This window comes from Harpia harpyja, chromosome 4 (genome assembly GCF_026419915.1).
Source record: "Harpia harpyja isolate bHarHar1 chromosome 4, bHarHar1 primary haplotype, whole genome shotgun sequence".
Classification (NCBI taxonomy): Eukaryota; Metazoa; Chordata; class Aves; order Accipitriformes; family Accipitridae; genus Harpia; species Harpia harpyja.
The window spans coordinates 80678111-80692585 of NC_068943.1; the positions used below are offsets into that span (position 1 = coordinate 80678111).

The 14475-nt window shown below is 50.5% G+C and overlaps 1 protein-coding gene across 3 annotated transcripts; it reads left to right on the top strand.

Annotated features, from left to right (window-relative positions):
- Window positions 1–274: 274 nt before the first annotated feature.
- Window positions 275–13463, top strand: DBF4B (DBF4 zinc finger B). 3 transcript variants are annotated; one of them, XM_052784959.1, is made up of 11 exons: window positions 275–420; window positions 3049–3240; window positions 4387–4437; window positions 4961–5030; window positions 5980–6050; window positions 6638–6674; window positions 8661–8706; window positions 9582–9698; window positions 9941–10067; window positions 10774–10883; window positions 11467–13463. In XM_052784959.1, the coding sequence occupies exons 1-11, from the start codon at window positions 310–312 to the stop codon at window positions 12863–12865; spliced, it is 2331 nt and encodes a 776-aa protein (XP_052640919.1). In that variant the 5' UTR covers window positions 275–309; the 3' UTR covers window positions 12866–13463. The 3 variants fall into 3 exon arrangements, with proteins under 3 accessions (XP_052640919.1, XP_052640920.1, XP_052640921.1); XM_052784960.1 differs by having other exon boundaries at window positions 8664–8706; XM_052784961.1 differs by lacking the exon at window positions 275–420 and having other exon boundaries at window positions 3109–3321.
- Window positions 13464–14475: the final 1012 nt, after the last annotated feature.

The following is a 14475-nucleotide window of genomic DNA, read 5'->3' on the forward strand; positions in this document are numbered from 1 at the left end:
ACGGGGTGGGAGACGCGACGGTGGCCGCGGAGGACAAACTTATGGCGGCGCCGGCGGGAGAGCGGAGGAGCTCAAGGGATCGGCTCGTCCGTGCCCGCAGACAGAGAGCGGCGGTACCCGGCGGGGCGGCTCGCCGGTGCCCGTGGCCGCGCCCCACCGCCCCGAGCGCCCCGTTTCTTCCCCCAGGAGCGGCGAACGCGCTGCGCCGCCTTCTCGGGCAGCGGCGTGTCCCTGCGCGGCCACCGTAGCGCCGCCGTTAGGGGCGGGGCGGGAATTTAAACGGCGGCGGCGCCTCCCCGCCAGGGCGCCATGGCGGGCCCAGCCGCCCCCTGGCCGCTCCGCGGGAAGTCCTTCTACCTCGACCTGCCGAGCGGGCGGAGTGCGCGGGAGCTGGCGGAGGTCATCCGGCGCTTCGGCGGGGTGAGCGGCCGCGGCGACTCCCGGGGCCTCCCCTCGCTCCCGGGGCCGCCTCCGCCGGGTGCCTGGCGGGCCGAGGCGGCCCCCGCCTCCGATCTCGCTCCGTTTCTCTGCCTGCTCTCCTATTTTAATGGCTTGCCGTTTTCCCTTGTTGCTCCCGGTGTTGAATTTGGCGTCGTGAAGCAACCGCCCGGCTCCCCTTCCCGGTCCCCGGTGGGCACCCGGCCTCACCTCACAGCCGGGGAGCCCCTGGGGGAAGGAGGCCGCTCTCCATCGCCTGCCGCCTTCCTCCCCTCGCTGGTCCCCGCTGCCTCGCTGCTGGGACTTTCTGGACCCCTCACTGTGTTGTTGGGCAGCACGGTCCCGCTTGTGACCAGCTGCTACAAAAACTGCTTGCCCCTGCCTTCCAGGTGGTGGCAACTGGTTGCCCGGCCATGGGAGCACTTTCCAGACGGTGGTAACAAGTTGCCTGACTGTGGGAGTGACTTCCAGTTGGCGTAACTGGGTGCTTGGTCCTGGGAGCACCTTCCAGTGGATGGCAACTGGTTGCCTGGACGTGGGGGCATGTCCCGGGCAGGTGGTAACTGGTTCTATGGTGATGGGAGTTCCTTCCAGTAGGTACTAACTGGTCATCTGGTGATGGGAGCATCTTCCAGTCAGTGATAACTGGTTGCCTGGTCATGGGGAGCACCTTCTGGGCAGTGGTAACTGGTTGCCAAGTTCCCCCTCATCCCTCACAATAGCCTGTGGCAGCCTAGTTTTTTAGGGAAGCTGTGGGACTTCCAAATGTTTCTGGGAATTCAACATAAAGTAGGGTAGTGCCAGCCAAGTCTCTTTTTGTCATGGAGCTGTGTGCTTTTTCTTATGGCTTTCCCAAAAAAGCCATCTGGACCCTTCCCTCTGTGAAGCTGTTGTTTGGGTGCATCCATATGGCATTCTTCATGGCCTCTCCAGATTTCCTTGGTGCTGATATTGCTCACTAATTCTGTATATCCTCTCCCAAGCCCTTTCAAAAAGTAGCATTGCTTTAGTCACCTGGGCCAGAACTGAGGACAGGGGTTGTACCCAGCAGCTGGTCGTTCATCAGTTTCATATTTCAGTTTCCTGATGACTCCTAGGTACAGTTTCGTCCTTATAGTTGTTGCTATTGGTTTTCAGACTGTTTAATCTCTGAGGTGAATTTCTTGTGTGCCCCCCAAAACTTCCTTAAATCCTTCAATGCTACACACAGGTGTAAAATCTTCATTTAGTTCTTGTTGCTGCTGTATCTCTGCCACCAGGATCATGTTTTGGCTGTAAATATGTGGGGAAGCTGACTTGCACTTTTTTCCCTTTTTTAATTGCACCTTCATGCTGAACTTGCTGATTTCTTTCTGTCCTCCCCTGGATGTGCTGTCAACACTCGGGGACACTGTCCTCATAGCATCTCTTATTTAGCTGTACATCTTCAAGTGTGAGAACTGCTTGCTCCCAGCAGTCAGTTATTTCTCTATGTATAGCTGCCACATTACTTGGAAATAATTTTAGCCTTTTGACTGTCCCTCTAGTTTCTTATCAAACATTGTCTCAGGTCACTTCCCTCTCTGAAATGCAGCCCACTGGGAGTGGAGTTCTCATTCCTCTTGCTCCTGTGGAGATACTGAATTCAATTATACCACGGCCACCATCTGTGCTCTTCAGTAGTGATATCCAAACCCAGGTCCTGTGTGTTGTTCAGGACCAAGTTAAGGGCATCTTATGGCCTTGGACTTGCATGTGGTGTCTTGAAGTTAGATTTGAGGTAGGGGTGGTAACACCCTGGAGCGTTATTTCAATGGGGAGATTTTGATTTACTCTCCTCTGTGCCTGCAGCCCCCTTGATCTCCCCTAACACAAGTCACTATTGCAGGGCAGCCTGCAGTGTCACGTGTGGTACTTCACACAGGTGGATCTGGGATCTTGATCCACGGGGATTCTGTAACGTAGCAGAACCAGCTTGTTCAGCAGCTGTGATTTCAGACTGCTCAGATCTTTGTCTTTCTGTGGGCTTCATACCCGTGTGTTAGTGCCCCATGACTGTCTGCCTTCTGTTGAGTTTCTGATAAGCCTACTGTTAGCGTCCCAGATTTTGGTTTTCCACCTCTTCCTTGGACTTCTAGCATCTGTGCAAAGGTGTGTGTATGTGTTTCAGCTTTCTAGTTCCCTACTGCCCTGTTCTGTGTGGAGCTTCTTGTCCAGCTGTTCACTTTCTACTTTATTTTGCTAAAATGTGTTCTGTTCTGAGAACGGAGCTCTTCCACACTCATGCATGATGTCCAGGGCCTTTTTCTCAGGTATTGTTTTTTTCTGAAACCATTGCTGGAGGAGTAGGTAATGGTAGACAGCATCATGGAAGTCTCAGTCTGAAGGTTCTGGTGATTATTTGCAGTGTATCCCTAGGGCATGCACTCTCTGTGCATCATAGGATCTCCTCCTTCTGGGAGACAGCAGTAAGGAATGGAAGAAGGAACTACTTGCACAAATGAGTGCTTTCAGCAGGCCCTTAATTGTGGGGGGGGGGTTAAGCTAAAGACAGTAGTTCTTGTTTAGCAGGACTCTTTCAGCTCAGAGTTGGACAGTTTCAGAGCTGCTCTGTTCCGTCTCTTGCTGCAGGTGACTGAAAGCTTCCTAAGCAAGGAAATCAGCTACGTGGTTTCCAGCAACAAAGAAGCTAAACGAGACAAAGCCAGGACTCGGACTGAGAAGCAGAGCAGCATGACTTCAGAAGATGCAAAAGCCACAAGCTCAATGCCTTCTACCTCCAAAGGGAACAATACCAGACCTCACCAGAAGCCACCAGACACTGTAAGAGCTATTAAGGTTTAGGCCACCTCAAAGTTTGGCCCAAGGGATCTATAGAATAGAACCTAAGACCAGTGTTGGAAGGTAAACTTGTTCCTGCTCTGAGCAAACATGTTGTGTGTTGTTGTTTGGGTTGGTTTTTTTTTTTTTTTCCCCTGGTCTGGCTGTTCATATTCATACCAATGCTCCTTGTATCTGCACATCATTGTCTGCTCAAATGTGCACGTCACAGCTTTGAGCTAGTAAACAAGGATATCTGCTCAAATGGCAGAGGAAATAGAGGGTTTAGCTGGCTTCCCAACAGAATAGGCAATTGTTCTGATGCAGAGGTGTGTCTAGAAAAGCCAGAGAAACGTAGAAAAGATAAAACCATTGTAGGCTCTGGGTGTGGGCTCACAGACACAGGTAGGGCAAGGCCGTTGCCTTGGGAGGAGATCTACAAGGGCAGCTTGCCAGAACGGATTTCTCTAAGTCCTGTTCACCCTGCCAGGGCTGAGATTTCTGGTCAGTAGTGCTTGTGGCCAAAGCTCCAATGTCTTGCATTGAACGCTGGTGTCCACTGGAAGCTGTGACTTTGGGGAGAGTCTACTACCCCAGTCTAGGCCATGGGCATCTCTGCCAGCTGGAGCTGGACCACCTGCAGGTGGGAAGCCTGAGCTAATGTGAGGGGTTTCACTCACTCGAGGTGTTTGTTCCCCTGTCCTTGCTCACAGCGCTATCCACTTGTCATACAAAAAGCTTAACCTATTTGCTGAAATCATTGGCTTGCAAATGAGACTCTCTTCCCAGGAAGGGCTAGCAAGGATGTTCCTAACCCCTGCCAGCCCATTGACATGCGGCAGGCAGAGTCTCCAAGCTAAGTTGCTGCTTCCTCTTGGCTTGCTCTGGATTATTCACTGCTGTTCAGTAAAAGCTAAGCCTTGGCTGAACAGCTGCTTAGTGTAGACCTAATGGGTGCCTCTGCGGTTTGCATTCCCCAGAAATGCTCAGTCCTGCTGTCTTTGAGATGAAGTCTTGGCCAGGCTTCCCTTCCCAGTGGAGAGCGGGTATCATTGGAAATCATTCTTACTGGACAGCCGTGCTGTCCTCAGCTTGCTGCTGCCTGGTAGCTCTTTGCTATAACATAGTACTTGGCTTCTTTCTCTGCAGGCCCTGATCAGCAGGGGAAAGGAACTGCTACAGAAGGCCATGAAGAATCAGGTGAGCAGCATGTGGATGGGCTTTTCTCTAGCTGGGTATGTTCAAAGTACTGCTGAGCAGTGCAGAACCAGTGCCAGCCACTTCTCCAGAGCCTCTGCTTGCTGAAGGGAGCAGATTCTGGGGCTGGTATGGGTGCTCAACACAAGACAATTATTAACACAAGACCCATTGTTAGATGAATTTTTAACCTAGAAAGAACTAAAGCTGCATAGCTGGGGCAAAAGGCTCCCCTGGAGTCCTTTCACTAATATAACAAGTGGCCAAAAGAATCTCAGTGCCCACTTAGAAGCTCATGCTATAGCAGAGATTAAAAATTTGACCTAGATGCTACTGTTCATTTGGGGTAGATAAAGCATGAGTTCGAACCTTTTCTGCTTTTCTGCCCTGATTTTAATAACAGCTACGCAATGGTCTGTCACTTGGGCAACAGGAAAATCTCTCTAAACTAGATTTGGAGCTGCATGTGCTCACACAGCCATCTCTGCTTTGAGCTGTACCTTGCCAAACCTCTCTGTTTGTACAGGACACCTGCAGTGGCAGCAGTATCCTCGCCAACGCTCGCCTGTGGGGAGTCCAGGTCTTGCACGTGGATGGTATCCTTCTCTGTAGGCTGAAATTTGGCTGTTGGTAATTAGTGATTTTTGAGACAGGTGGAGCAGAAGTAATGTAGCAAGTGTGGTACAGGAGAAGGAAGAAATTGCAAGAAATACCCGGTACTTGACTGATGCCGTCCTGGCCATGGCTAGCTAGGTCTGCCCTTCAAAAACCAGATTAACTTGTACGTACAGAACATGCTACTGTCACATTTACAATAGCAAACAAAGTATGTTGTAGTATACCGAGGCTGTAATATTAGAAAATGTTAATAGCTTGGTCAGTGCATTAATTTGTTCCAAAAAGACCATTTTTACTAATTGACCTAGAAGTACAGATCATGGAAACTGCAGGATTTGGTCGTTTTTAATTAGGAAGTGCTGATGTTTGAGGATCTGTGCTGGAAGGCGCTTCCCGTCTCAGTGATGAATGGGGAAGGGGTGACGAGAAAGACAGATGGTGAAACTCTTATTCTAATAATAGGTCTGGAGTAAAAGGTTCCTGAGTGTGCAATGACAGTGACATACAGCCGTGGCTGAGCTTGTCTGGGTGCGTGATGGAGGCAGCCACTGCTATTACATGTTCCTGAGCAGCCAGCTCTGCTGAACCGCAGCAGCGTTGCAAGCCTGTCAGGGCTGTCTAATGCCGGGGTCTGGTCTGCATGCTGCAAAATTCCTAACGGTGTCTTGTTTCTGCAGAGACTTGAAGCTAGCCTTCAGCTCTGCGAAAGAGCAAAACGGGGTTCCATCCCTCAAAGCACTCTTTCTTGCCTTCTTCTTGGGCAAATTAACTGTGTATTGGTGATGCTCTGCCAGGGGATGGCAGGCTCAGGTGCTACGTGCCTTTCCCCAGTGAGGGTGGGGAGTTATACTTGTGCTGCAGTCGGTGGAGGGGAATAGCTCACCTTCTCTTGTTGAGCTATGGCTCTTTGACATCCCACCTGTGCAGAAATGTTGTCATACACTCAACAGCTGCTGCGTGCCACCTCGGGAGCAAGGAAACGGTGCCAGAAGACAGAGGTAACTGACTGAACTCCAGCCAATCTGAGGTGCTCAGGATCCCTCGGTAGCTCTAAGCAGTCCTTCTAGCTCCTCTAGTGCTAATGGGCTAGTAAGCAGGGTGATCTCCTAGGTTTTCATCCAACACTGGGCAATCTGGTGCTTCTGTTTATTGATGGAGATGACAAAATTCAAAGACTTTTTCCTTTTATAAACTGGAGGTAAAACCAGATGAGAATGAGGCAGCTGTTAGTTATCAACATCATCTGTAGCTTAGGTAATACTGATTTTGACTTTAAGGGACTAAGGGTAAAACAAAGATCATATGTGACTAGTACACTGGCTTTCTGAAGTATTTTTTAATGCATTGTGGAGGTCAGTGAGAAGGTAGGGCATAAGATCAGAGAGTGGCAGTCTGTATATTGCATTTAAACTAACTCTAGGTAACTTGGGAGATGAAATATCAGGGGTAGGTGATATAGTCTCTGATGCAGGAGCTCTGAAGTGGTGGGTGAGACTGCTGTAATTTCACTTTGCTGCTCTGGGATCAGTAATTACAGTTCTGCCTGTGCTGGTTCCCATACTAAATATGTCACTCTTTCCTTTAGGCAAAATGCCTCGCATCAGGATCAAAATGTCGCAAAGGTAGGCCTGGAAGTTGTGCTCCTATTTACACTCAGATGTGGAGCTGCTTGAAGAAGCCTTGTTTAGAATTTGAAAATCCATCTGAAACTTCAGCAATCCAAAATATGCCAAGTGTTAAGGCAGTTTCTCTTGAACGGGTTTTGTAACTCCTTGTCTGAGTCTAGCTGCAGCCTATTAATACAGCTGAGGATGTTATGCCTTTGATTTCAGGCAGTGTTTTTAAAAATCCCATAAACTGTTTGCAGAGCAGCTCCCAGAATCCCGAGGCACCTGAGAACTGTGCTGCTGGCACTGCACATTGAATCCACTGGCTCAAACGAAGTTTTGAAGAATAATGCATCCTACAGAGGAGAGCGTGTTCCTCACAACCCACTCACTTCTGTTAGGCTGAAATGTACTGCTGAGACACCAATCTAGGGATAACACTTCCAAAGGAGGAGGGAGGAGGGGGGGAACCAGATTCTCATCTGCAATTAGACTAGAGCCAATTGTGGTACTGAGATTGGCACCAGTGACGTAAGTTAATTTGTGACTTGTTTGACTTCGCTCCTTGGAGGGTGAACACTCAGTAATATCTCAGAGCAGACCCCAACCTGGATTCTGTGTGTGACACTTGGAAGATTATTTTCCAGTTTGGGGGGGGAAGGTGGTGAAAAAAGGCTCAAAAAGCTGTCGGATAAGGCAGATTGTCTGCTGCAGGCTCAGAGCTCTTTGTGGCACACTCTGAACCATGCCTGGGGACTTGTGACAGCTGAACCGTTTGTCACTGTTCAGCACTCTGCCATGAGAGCTCACGGCCTGCGCACCAGTCTGAGTTTTATCTAGGGCCCTAAACATGGCCTTGCTTTCAGAAGTGCGAAGCATGTGGCAGCATTTACACGGAAAAATTGATCCTGTACTTAAATAGCTACTTTAGTGACGTAACAGCACATTTGATGCAGGTTCAGGATGAGGCTCAAGAATCTAACTGGTGAGGACAGGTGGACTCGGCCTTTCTGGAGGATGAGGTTAAAATTTCTTTGGAGAAAATAGCACTGAGTGCCGTGAACACAAGAAAACAAAACACTGCCCTTCAGAGGCGATAAGGGAGGCACAAGAGGTTTGGTTTCGGGGTCAAGCAGATGCCCTGTGGGAATACCTTGGTGTTTATTTGTTTCTTAACCGGATCTGTACTCAGATTTTCAGGCTGAGCATAATGTTATCACTTGTGAGTTGAACATACCTGTGAGACAGGAGGGACCTGGTAGCCTCTTCTCCCAGCTTGGCTCTGAAAACCTTTTCCTGAATGCACTGCTGAGGCTTTCTTCTGCTCCCTTAATATACATTATGCCTCTGCAGGAAGCATAGCTGCTGTTTGCCCTCTTCAGGGACTAAGCAAAGGCCAGATATTGCTCTTGAGAAGAGTTCTCATGCTAGGCTTGGCTATGTAGCATGTTGGTTTGTCTCCAGCAGCACTTACTGCTTTGACTTAACTATACTGGCCTGAGCCATTCTGAACTCCAGGCTGGTGTGTAAAGGTAAACGGAGAAAAAGGTGCTGGAAGGGTTGATGCAGAGCTCTGTGCTTGTGCGACTGCTGCTGCAATTTCTTTCTTATAAACTCATCTCGTGCTTGGCTGCATGTTGTGTTGAGGATGTGTGACAGTTTTTAGGATTCAAATCAGAATTGGAGGCTTGGGCTTAGGCCACTGGCTGATAAGACTGAATAGACATTAAAGATGCAAAGGGCTTAGTTGGATGTTCTTTAAAGGCGGAAACAGTCCACGGTTGGGCTGCCTCTAGGGTTTGGTCACCCTACTGAATACTCCGGAGGTGGGAGTTGTCGTAGATTACCCAAAGAGCTGTTTTGGCTGCACTTAGCCATCACTTGGCATTTGTGGGTGTCAGAAGTACTGATGAGCTTGGCTCTGTAGCCCAATTTTGTTGGGGGATGAATGAGTAAGTAGGGAATATGGCCAGGGCAACTTCTAACCAGCTTTCTTTCAAGCAGGAAAATTGAAGCCTCCTTTTCTGAAGGTTGAAGACCAGAGCAGGTAAATGAGGTCTTTCTAAATATCACACCTTCACCTTAAAACTTCAGGGGCTCCCACGGAACGAGTCCTTCACTGGTTTTATTTGCGGTGGATATTCTGTCCGCAAGGCAAAGCGTGGCTTCTTTGAAGACCCTGTTACAGGGAAGTTGACACTCTCCTAGAGGGAGGCAAATGGAGTATAGAGAAACAATCTAGGTGGCTCATATGTCGGGGGCGGGGGGGAAAGGTGTTAAACGAGACTTGACAACAGAGTTTACTTCCTTGCTCGGATTCTGTTTGTGATCCTTGGCAGGTCACTTAATCTGCTTGAGCCCTCTGAAACGAGGAAAGAGATTGAAACACATGAGGTCAGGGCCTGTAACTTGATTACAGCATCCAGCACCAAGGGGATCTGATCTCTGTGGTGTTTCTAACAACTCTGTAACTCTAACAGTGTCCAGAGCATTAATTAATTATTCTGAAGATAACATTTAAGGCAGCTGCAGAGTCAAATATTAGGTTTTACATGCTGCATGCAAGAAAGTGTGAAGAGGGAGATATCGTCTGGGAACCAAAACTTTCCCATGCTGCTGTGTAGCTGAAAATACTGCACTGGCTGCTGCTGCTGTGCCTCAGGGGCAAAAGGTGGGTTTCTACCTGAGCAGGCAAGCCTGCCTTCTGTCCAAAACATCCCCCCCATCAGTGCTGTTACTGGGAATCAGGTTTAGGACTTCCAGTGGGAAATGGGAAATCTCTGGAACAGCCAAATGAAAGGACAGCAATGGCCAGTATCCCATCATAAATGAGACAGCACCTTGAGCTCCTCTGAGGAGGGGACAGCTCTCTAACCATGCTATCACTGCTAGAAGTCTGATGTCCTGATCTGCTGCTTTCAGGCAATTCCGACCCTTCCATCACCAGTTCAAAAGCTTTCCCAACCTGAATTTCCTGGCACCCAAAAGCTCCAGCCCATTTGAGCCTCTGAAAAGCCTCTCGAATTCTTGCAGAGCCAGGTAGGTTGTAGCTCCTTCTGTGCAAGTTTTTAACCCAACTTCTCTGCTAACTGCTGCCCTGCTGGTTCCTGGGATTTAGAGAACCACTTGCCTTCTGGGTGCAGGTGAAAGGAGCCCTGTTCTGGGTTAAACAGCTGTAGTTATAAAAGGCAGCACTGCCTCCCTGGCCCTTATGCAGGCAGCTGGGTACCTGCTGATGCTGTCAAGTGAGGGCAGGGAAGATCTTTGCTATTACCTTGCAGGGGTGTGGAGGGCTGTCCGATGCGCAGCGAGGGGGAGAAGAGCCCCCAATCCACACCAGTCACTGTGCCAAAGAAAAAGAGGGGATTTTGTGAGTGCTGCCAAGAGACCTTTGAAGAGCTGCAGAAGGTAAAGGCTCCCCTGGGACCTGGTTCCTTGCAAAAGTTACAGGGGCCACTCAGCAGCTTAGTTAATCATGATGTGCCCATTATCAGTATGAACCCTTTTGGAAGGAAGGCAGATTGCTATACATACAGCCTTCGTGGTATCTCGTAGGATCAGCCTCATAGATGAAAGCCATAGTATAGCTGTGCTCTGAACTTCTGGCCTGTGCAAACAATGGTTTTGAAGATTGGAGCATGACATGCTCATCTCTGGGGCTAGGAGAGCCTCAAGGATCATGCCGCTACCTGATCTGTAAGGTGAGAAGCCTATTCCAGAGCAGTCAGGGGGCACAGGCTGATTAAAAAGGTGGGAAGAGGGTTTTTATCTCCTGGAAGATGCCAAACAATGTGGCTTTCAGAGCCCAGCCTTTAGTGATAGACAGTATGTATTTGGAGTTTGCATTTTTGCTAGCTGCTGGGGAAAGCTGTAGGCTGCTGTTAGATATAGACACAACCTTCTCATCAGCAGGTGTCTATGGGAACAGAATACTCACTGTAAGCAACTGGGGTTAACAGCATTGCCTATGTTTCCCAAATCTGCTTCCAAATAACAGCTCTGTGAAAAGGCTGTTCGTCCTCTAGTCTGTTAGGCTGTGGGAAGTGGCTGTTACTGCAAATTTCCCTCCCATGAAAGAATAAGTGTTGCTAAAAGGGCCTCTGCCACCTTCCAGCATCTCCAGAGCCCCCAGCACAAGCAGTTTGCACTGGACGACTCACAGTACGCCCCTGTGGATCATGTCATCTCGCAGCTCACCAACAACTTTGTGGAGCAGTCAGCCAAGTAAGTCTTTGCAAGTCTGGTAACTCCTGGACCCGAAAAGCAGTATGGTGCCACAGAGCACGCTCATGGGAACAGGGCCTGAGTCTCGGTGCTGCTGTGGTACTGGTCCCTAGCTCATGCCCTGTGTCAGGCAATCAGCCAGCAGGGAGCAGAGGGCTGTGGCTGACTGCAGGATCAACCTGGCGCCTGCCAGGCAAGGTTTAGATGAGCTGTGGGAGATGTTCTTGCATTTCTGTGTCTTCTCTGCTTCGGGGAACTCCCTGTGGACTTCCAGTGCCTCTTAAACTAGAAAAGGCAGCTGAGCCCATCTCTTCTCTCCCTGCATCTGACATAAACCCTGCTGTTCTGTAGCACTCCTGTGCCTGGGCCCTGGGCTGTTGAGAAGGCTGAGAGAGCACTCGTGCTGCCCATCTCCTCTGCCAGCAGCAGTATCGCTGTTTGCTGAGCCTCACCAGTCTAAAATTTCTTACTGTCTCCTGAGCAAGGGCTTCAAACACCCTGCACTGCAAAAAACACTTCATCTCACTGGGGGGAGGGTGTTGCTAGGCCTAGAGAGTGAGCATTAACTGATGGTTCTTCTCAGGGTACCTCCGTCCTGCCTGACAGACGAACACTTAGTGCCTCAAGAACAAGTTACTGGAGGAATTGAGATGCTGACAGCGGAGCTGGGAAAGCAAAGGGAGCAGCCTGAGCAGGGTGCTGTGGAACTGTTAATTGATGTTGAGCATGATCATGGCCTGAAGACTAAGGGATGTTCCCCTTGCCTGCCCAGGGACAGGGTCAGTAATCCCAGAGAAGAAGGGGGGTTGTCTAAGAACTGCTCTCTGGGGCTGCCTCTTGGAGCAGAACTCACCAGAGGGGTCTGTGCTGTGCCTGGCACCACGGAGGAGTCTGCAGTGGGGGATACAGATTTGGGCTTGGCTCCTGACCTGGGCTGGAGGACACATGTAGCAGCCACTCATGCTGGAGAGGCAATTGCTTCTTCATCTGAACCTCATAAACAGCAAGTGCTTGGGTCTATCGGCCATCTTCTACAAGCATTGCCTGCCTCCAGGAAACGCCAGCTTTCCTCCAGACAGAGCACCCAGGTAGGAAAGAAACCCAGGCTGGAGCTGGGTAGTGACCTCTCTCCGTCTAAGCAGACAAACCCAGTGGATGGTGGGATGGGTGGACAGAGTGCGGGACAGATGTCTGAGCCAGGCTTGCCCAGTGTGGTGGAGGCTGGCAGCTTGCCCCTAAGCACAAAGCTCTCCAACAGACCTCGTAGCTCCCTTGGTTTGGACCTGCGCCCCTGTGGGAACCCTGGGGACCCTGCGTCACGGCTGGGTTCCCTTGAAGCTGTGTCTGTGGGTTTTGATCCCACAGAGGCTGCAGCAGCCAGCACTGTCAGCGAGCGTGGCTGGAGCAGAGTGAACGTGAGTTCCCAAGGGAAGCAGCTCGGAGAGGAGAATGAAAACACACACAGAAATATGAATAGTCCTGAACTGGAGAGCACAATGAGCAAGACCAGCTGTCCTCCTGGCCGGTTGCCCTCTCCAAAATTGCCTGTGGCTGAAGCCAGATGTTGCTGCTTGCTCTGTGTCAGAGCAGCACAAAAAATAGCACCCGAACTACCTGACCTCCCAGGCCACAGCAAAGAGCAGGCTCCATGCCCTGGGCTCCTTCAGCCTCTTCCACATAATGCACGGGCTGATCATGACTTCAGCAGAAGTTCTTCTGAGTCAGACTGGGATGTCCAGCTGCTCTCCACACTAACGAGTGTCCAGGATGGCAGGATTCAGTCTGTGGACAGGGACTTGCTCCAAAGGACACATGTCAATGTAAAGGACAGTGGGTATGAGTCTCAGCTCTGCTCGGTCCTGAAGCAGAAGTCAGAGCTTGCCTGGGCAGACAAAGAGGACAAGAACTGCCGGAACTGCTGCACAGAGACAAAAGGAACCTCTTTCCCCATGTTCGGGACCTTTTTTTGGCAGCTGGACTAGCTAAAACCACCTCCTGGCTGTTCTCTGGGCCCTTAGTGGGAGTTGTGAAGTGGCTGGAAAGGAATTTAACAAGCCACCCCTCCCTCTCAGGACCAGGAGGTACAGCCGAGAACCAGAGCGAGGACTGTTGGCTGCACAGTGGTCTCCAGACACCGCAGACAACCTGGGCAGCTCTCCTGTTGGGAACTGATGGGTGATGAGGTGGTTTCACTGTCCTTGGCTGTGAGAGGGACTGGAATCTTCCCTCCTCACTGCTGGTAATGTTTAGAGCCAATAGCTTCCTTCTTTAACTCCTCAGTGGGCTGCTGACAAGATAGTCTTTCTCTGGAAGTATCTCCAGCAGGAATATGCTCTTTGCCCTTCCAGATTGAGAGCATGGCATGTTCCTCCTCTCACCCAGTCCTTGGAGGTGCAGAGACAGTGGGGAGGGGGGCCCTGGGGGTGAGATCTGTGTTCACGTGATTTGGGGTTTTGTTGGATGTCTTTGAGTATTTACGGATGTTTGTAACTGGTACTGAGTTGGGGGGTTTTTAGCAAACTTTTAAACTTTGAAATAAAATGGAAGATGAGATCCTGCTTGGCTGTACACCGGGTAAAACTTGTCTGGTGACCTAAGCATAACCAGCTCAAAATCTTGTGAAAAGTCCATCAGTAGAGGCTAGGTGATGACTGGGCAGAAGCCTTGCTGGAAAGGATGTGTAGATGATGGTGGGCACCGGGCTGAATACAGGGCAGCAGTGGCTCTGGTCACATAACATCACCCCATATGTGGTTTGTCCTAGGAATGTGGTCAGCAGGCTGTGGGAAGCTGTTGTACCCAGTGCAGTGGTGGCCATGTGTGGGGTGGCCCCAGGTAAAGAGGGATGTGGAGAAACTGGAGAGCACTCATTGGAGACTATGGACCTCACCTGGGCATGGGGCCAAGGAGAGATCATGGAGGCTGGGCTGGGCTGGCCTTGCCAAGAGGAGGCTGAGGTTGTCACTTCTTGAAGGACAGTTCCAAGTAGGATGGAGCCAACCTTTCAGTGGTGCCAGGTGTCCCAAACTGGGGCTTCCAAGGTGCAGGTTGGGAAAGGCTCCCTGCCCAGGAGGGTGGGACAGCCCTGGGCCAGGCACCCAGAGCAGTGGGGTCTGTCTATCCTTGGAGATTTCTCAAGTCCTGAGTGAAGGACAACCATCCTCCTTTTCTCAAGGCTTGAAGTGAAGCCCTGAGCAGCTGGATAAGGTAGTCTCGCTGTGAGCAGGAGGCCTGACCCTAGAGACTTTAGAGTTCCTCCTGAGCTAAATAATTCTGCAGTGCAACAGCCAAACTCTGGCTCTTCTTTACCTAATGAAGACTCTATACAGGTTACGAAGGGCTGAGCAAAGCTGCTGCAGGAGCTGAACCACACCAAGCATGGGACTCTGCTGTGGACATGTCCCTGCAGCTGCTTGCTGTCCCAGCTGGAGGATAATCCCTGGAAGAGAGGTAGAAACGGGCTTGGTGCACCAACTGTCCAACATCTGGATGTGCTCAGTCTCCTGGAGGGAGAGACCAGCTCTGTGCCCCTCAGACAGCAGAGGGGTGACCTGGCCTGCAGGGTGAGCTAGGAATGGGTCCTTCCAGATCA

Bases quoted from the DNA above. Each gene is read 5' to 3' on its own strand.
- DBF4B (XM_052784959.1), top strand. From the start codon at position 310: ATGGCGGGCCCAGCCGCCCCCTGGCCGCTCCGCGGGAAGTCCTTCTAC. The intron at 3,241-4,386 runs GTAAGAGCTATT...CTTTCTCTGCAG, and splicing joins ACCAGAAGCCACCAGACACT to GCCCTGATCAGCAGGGGAAA. The intron at 10,068-10,773 runs GTAAAGGCTCCC...GCCACCTTCCAG, and splicing joins CCTTTGAAGAGCTGCAGAAG to CATCTCCAGAGCCCCCAGCA.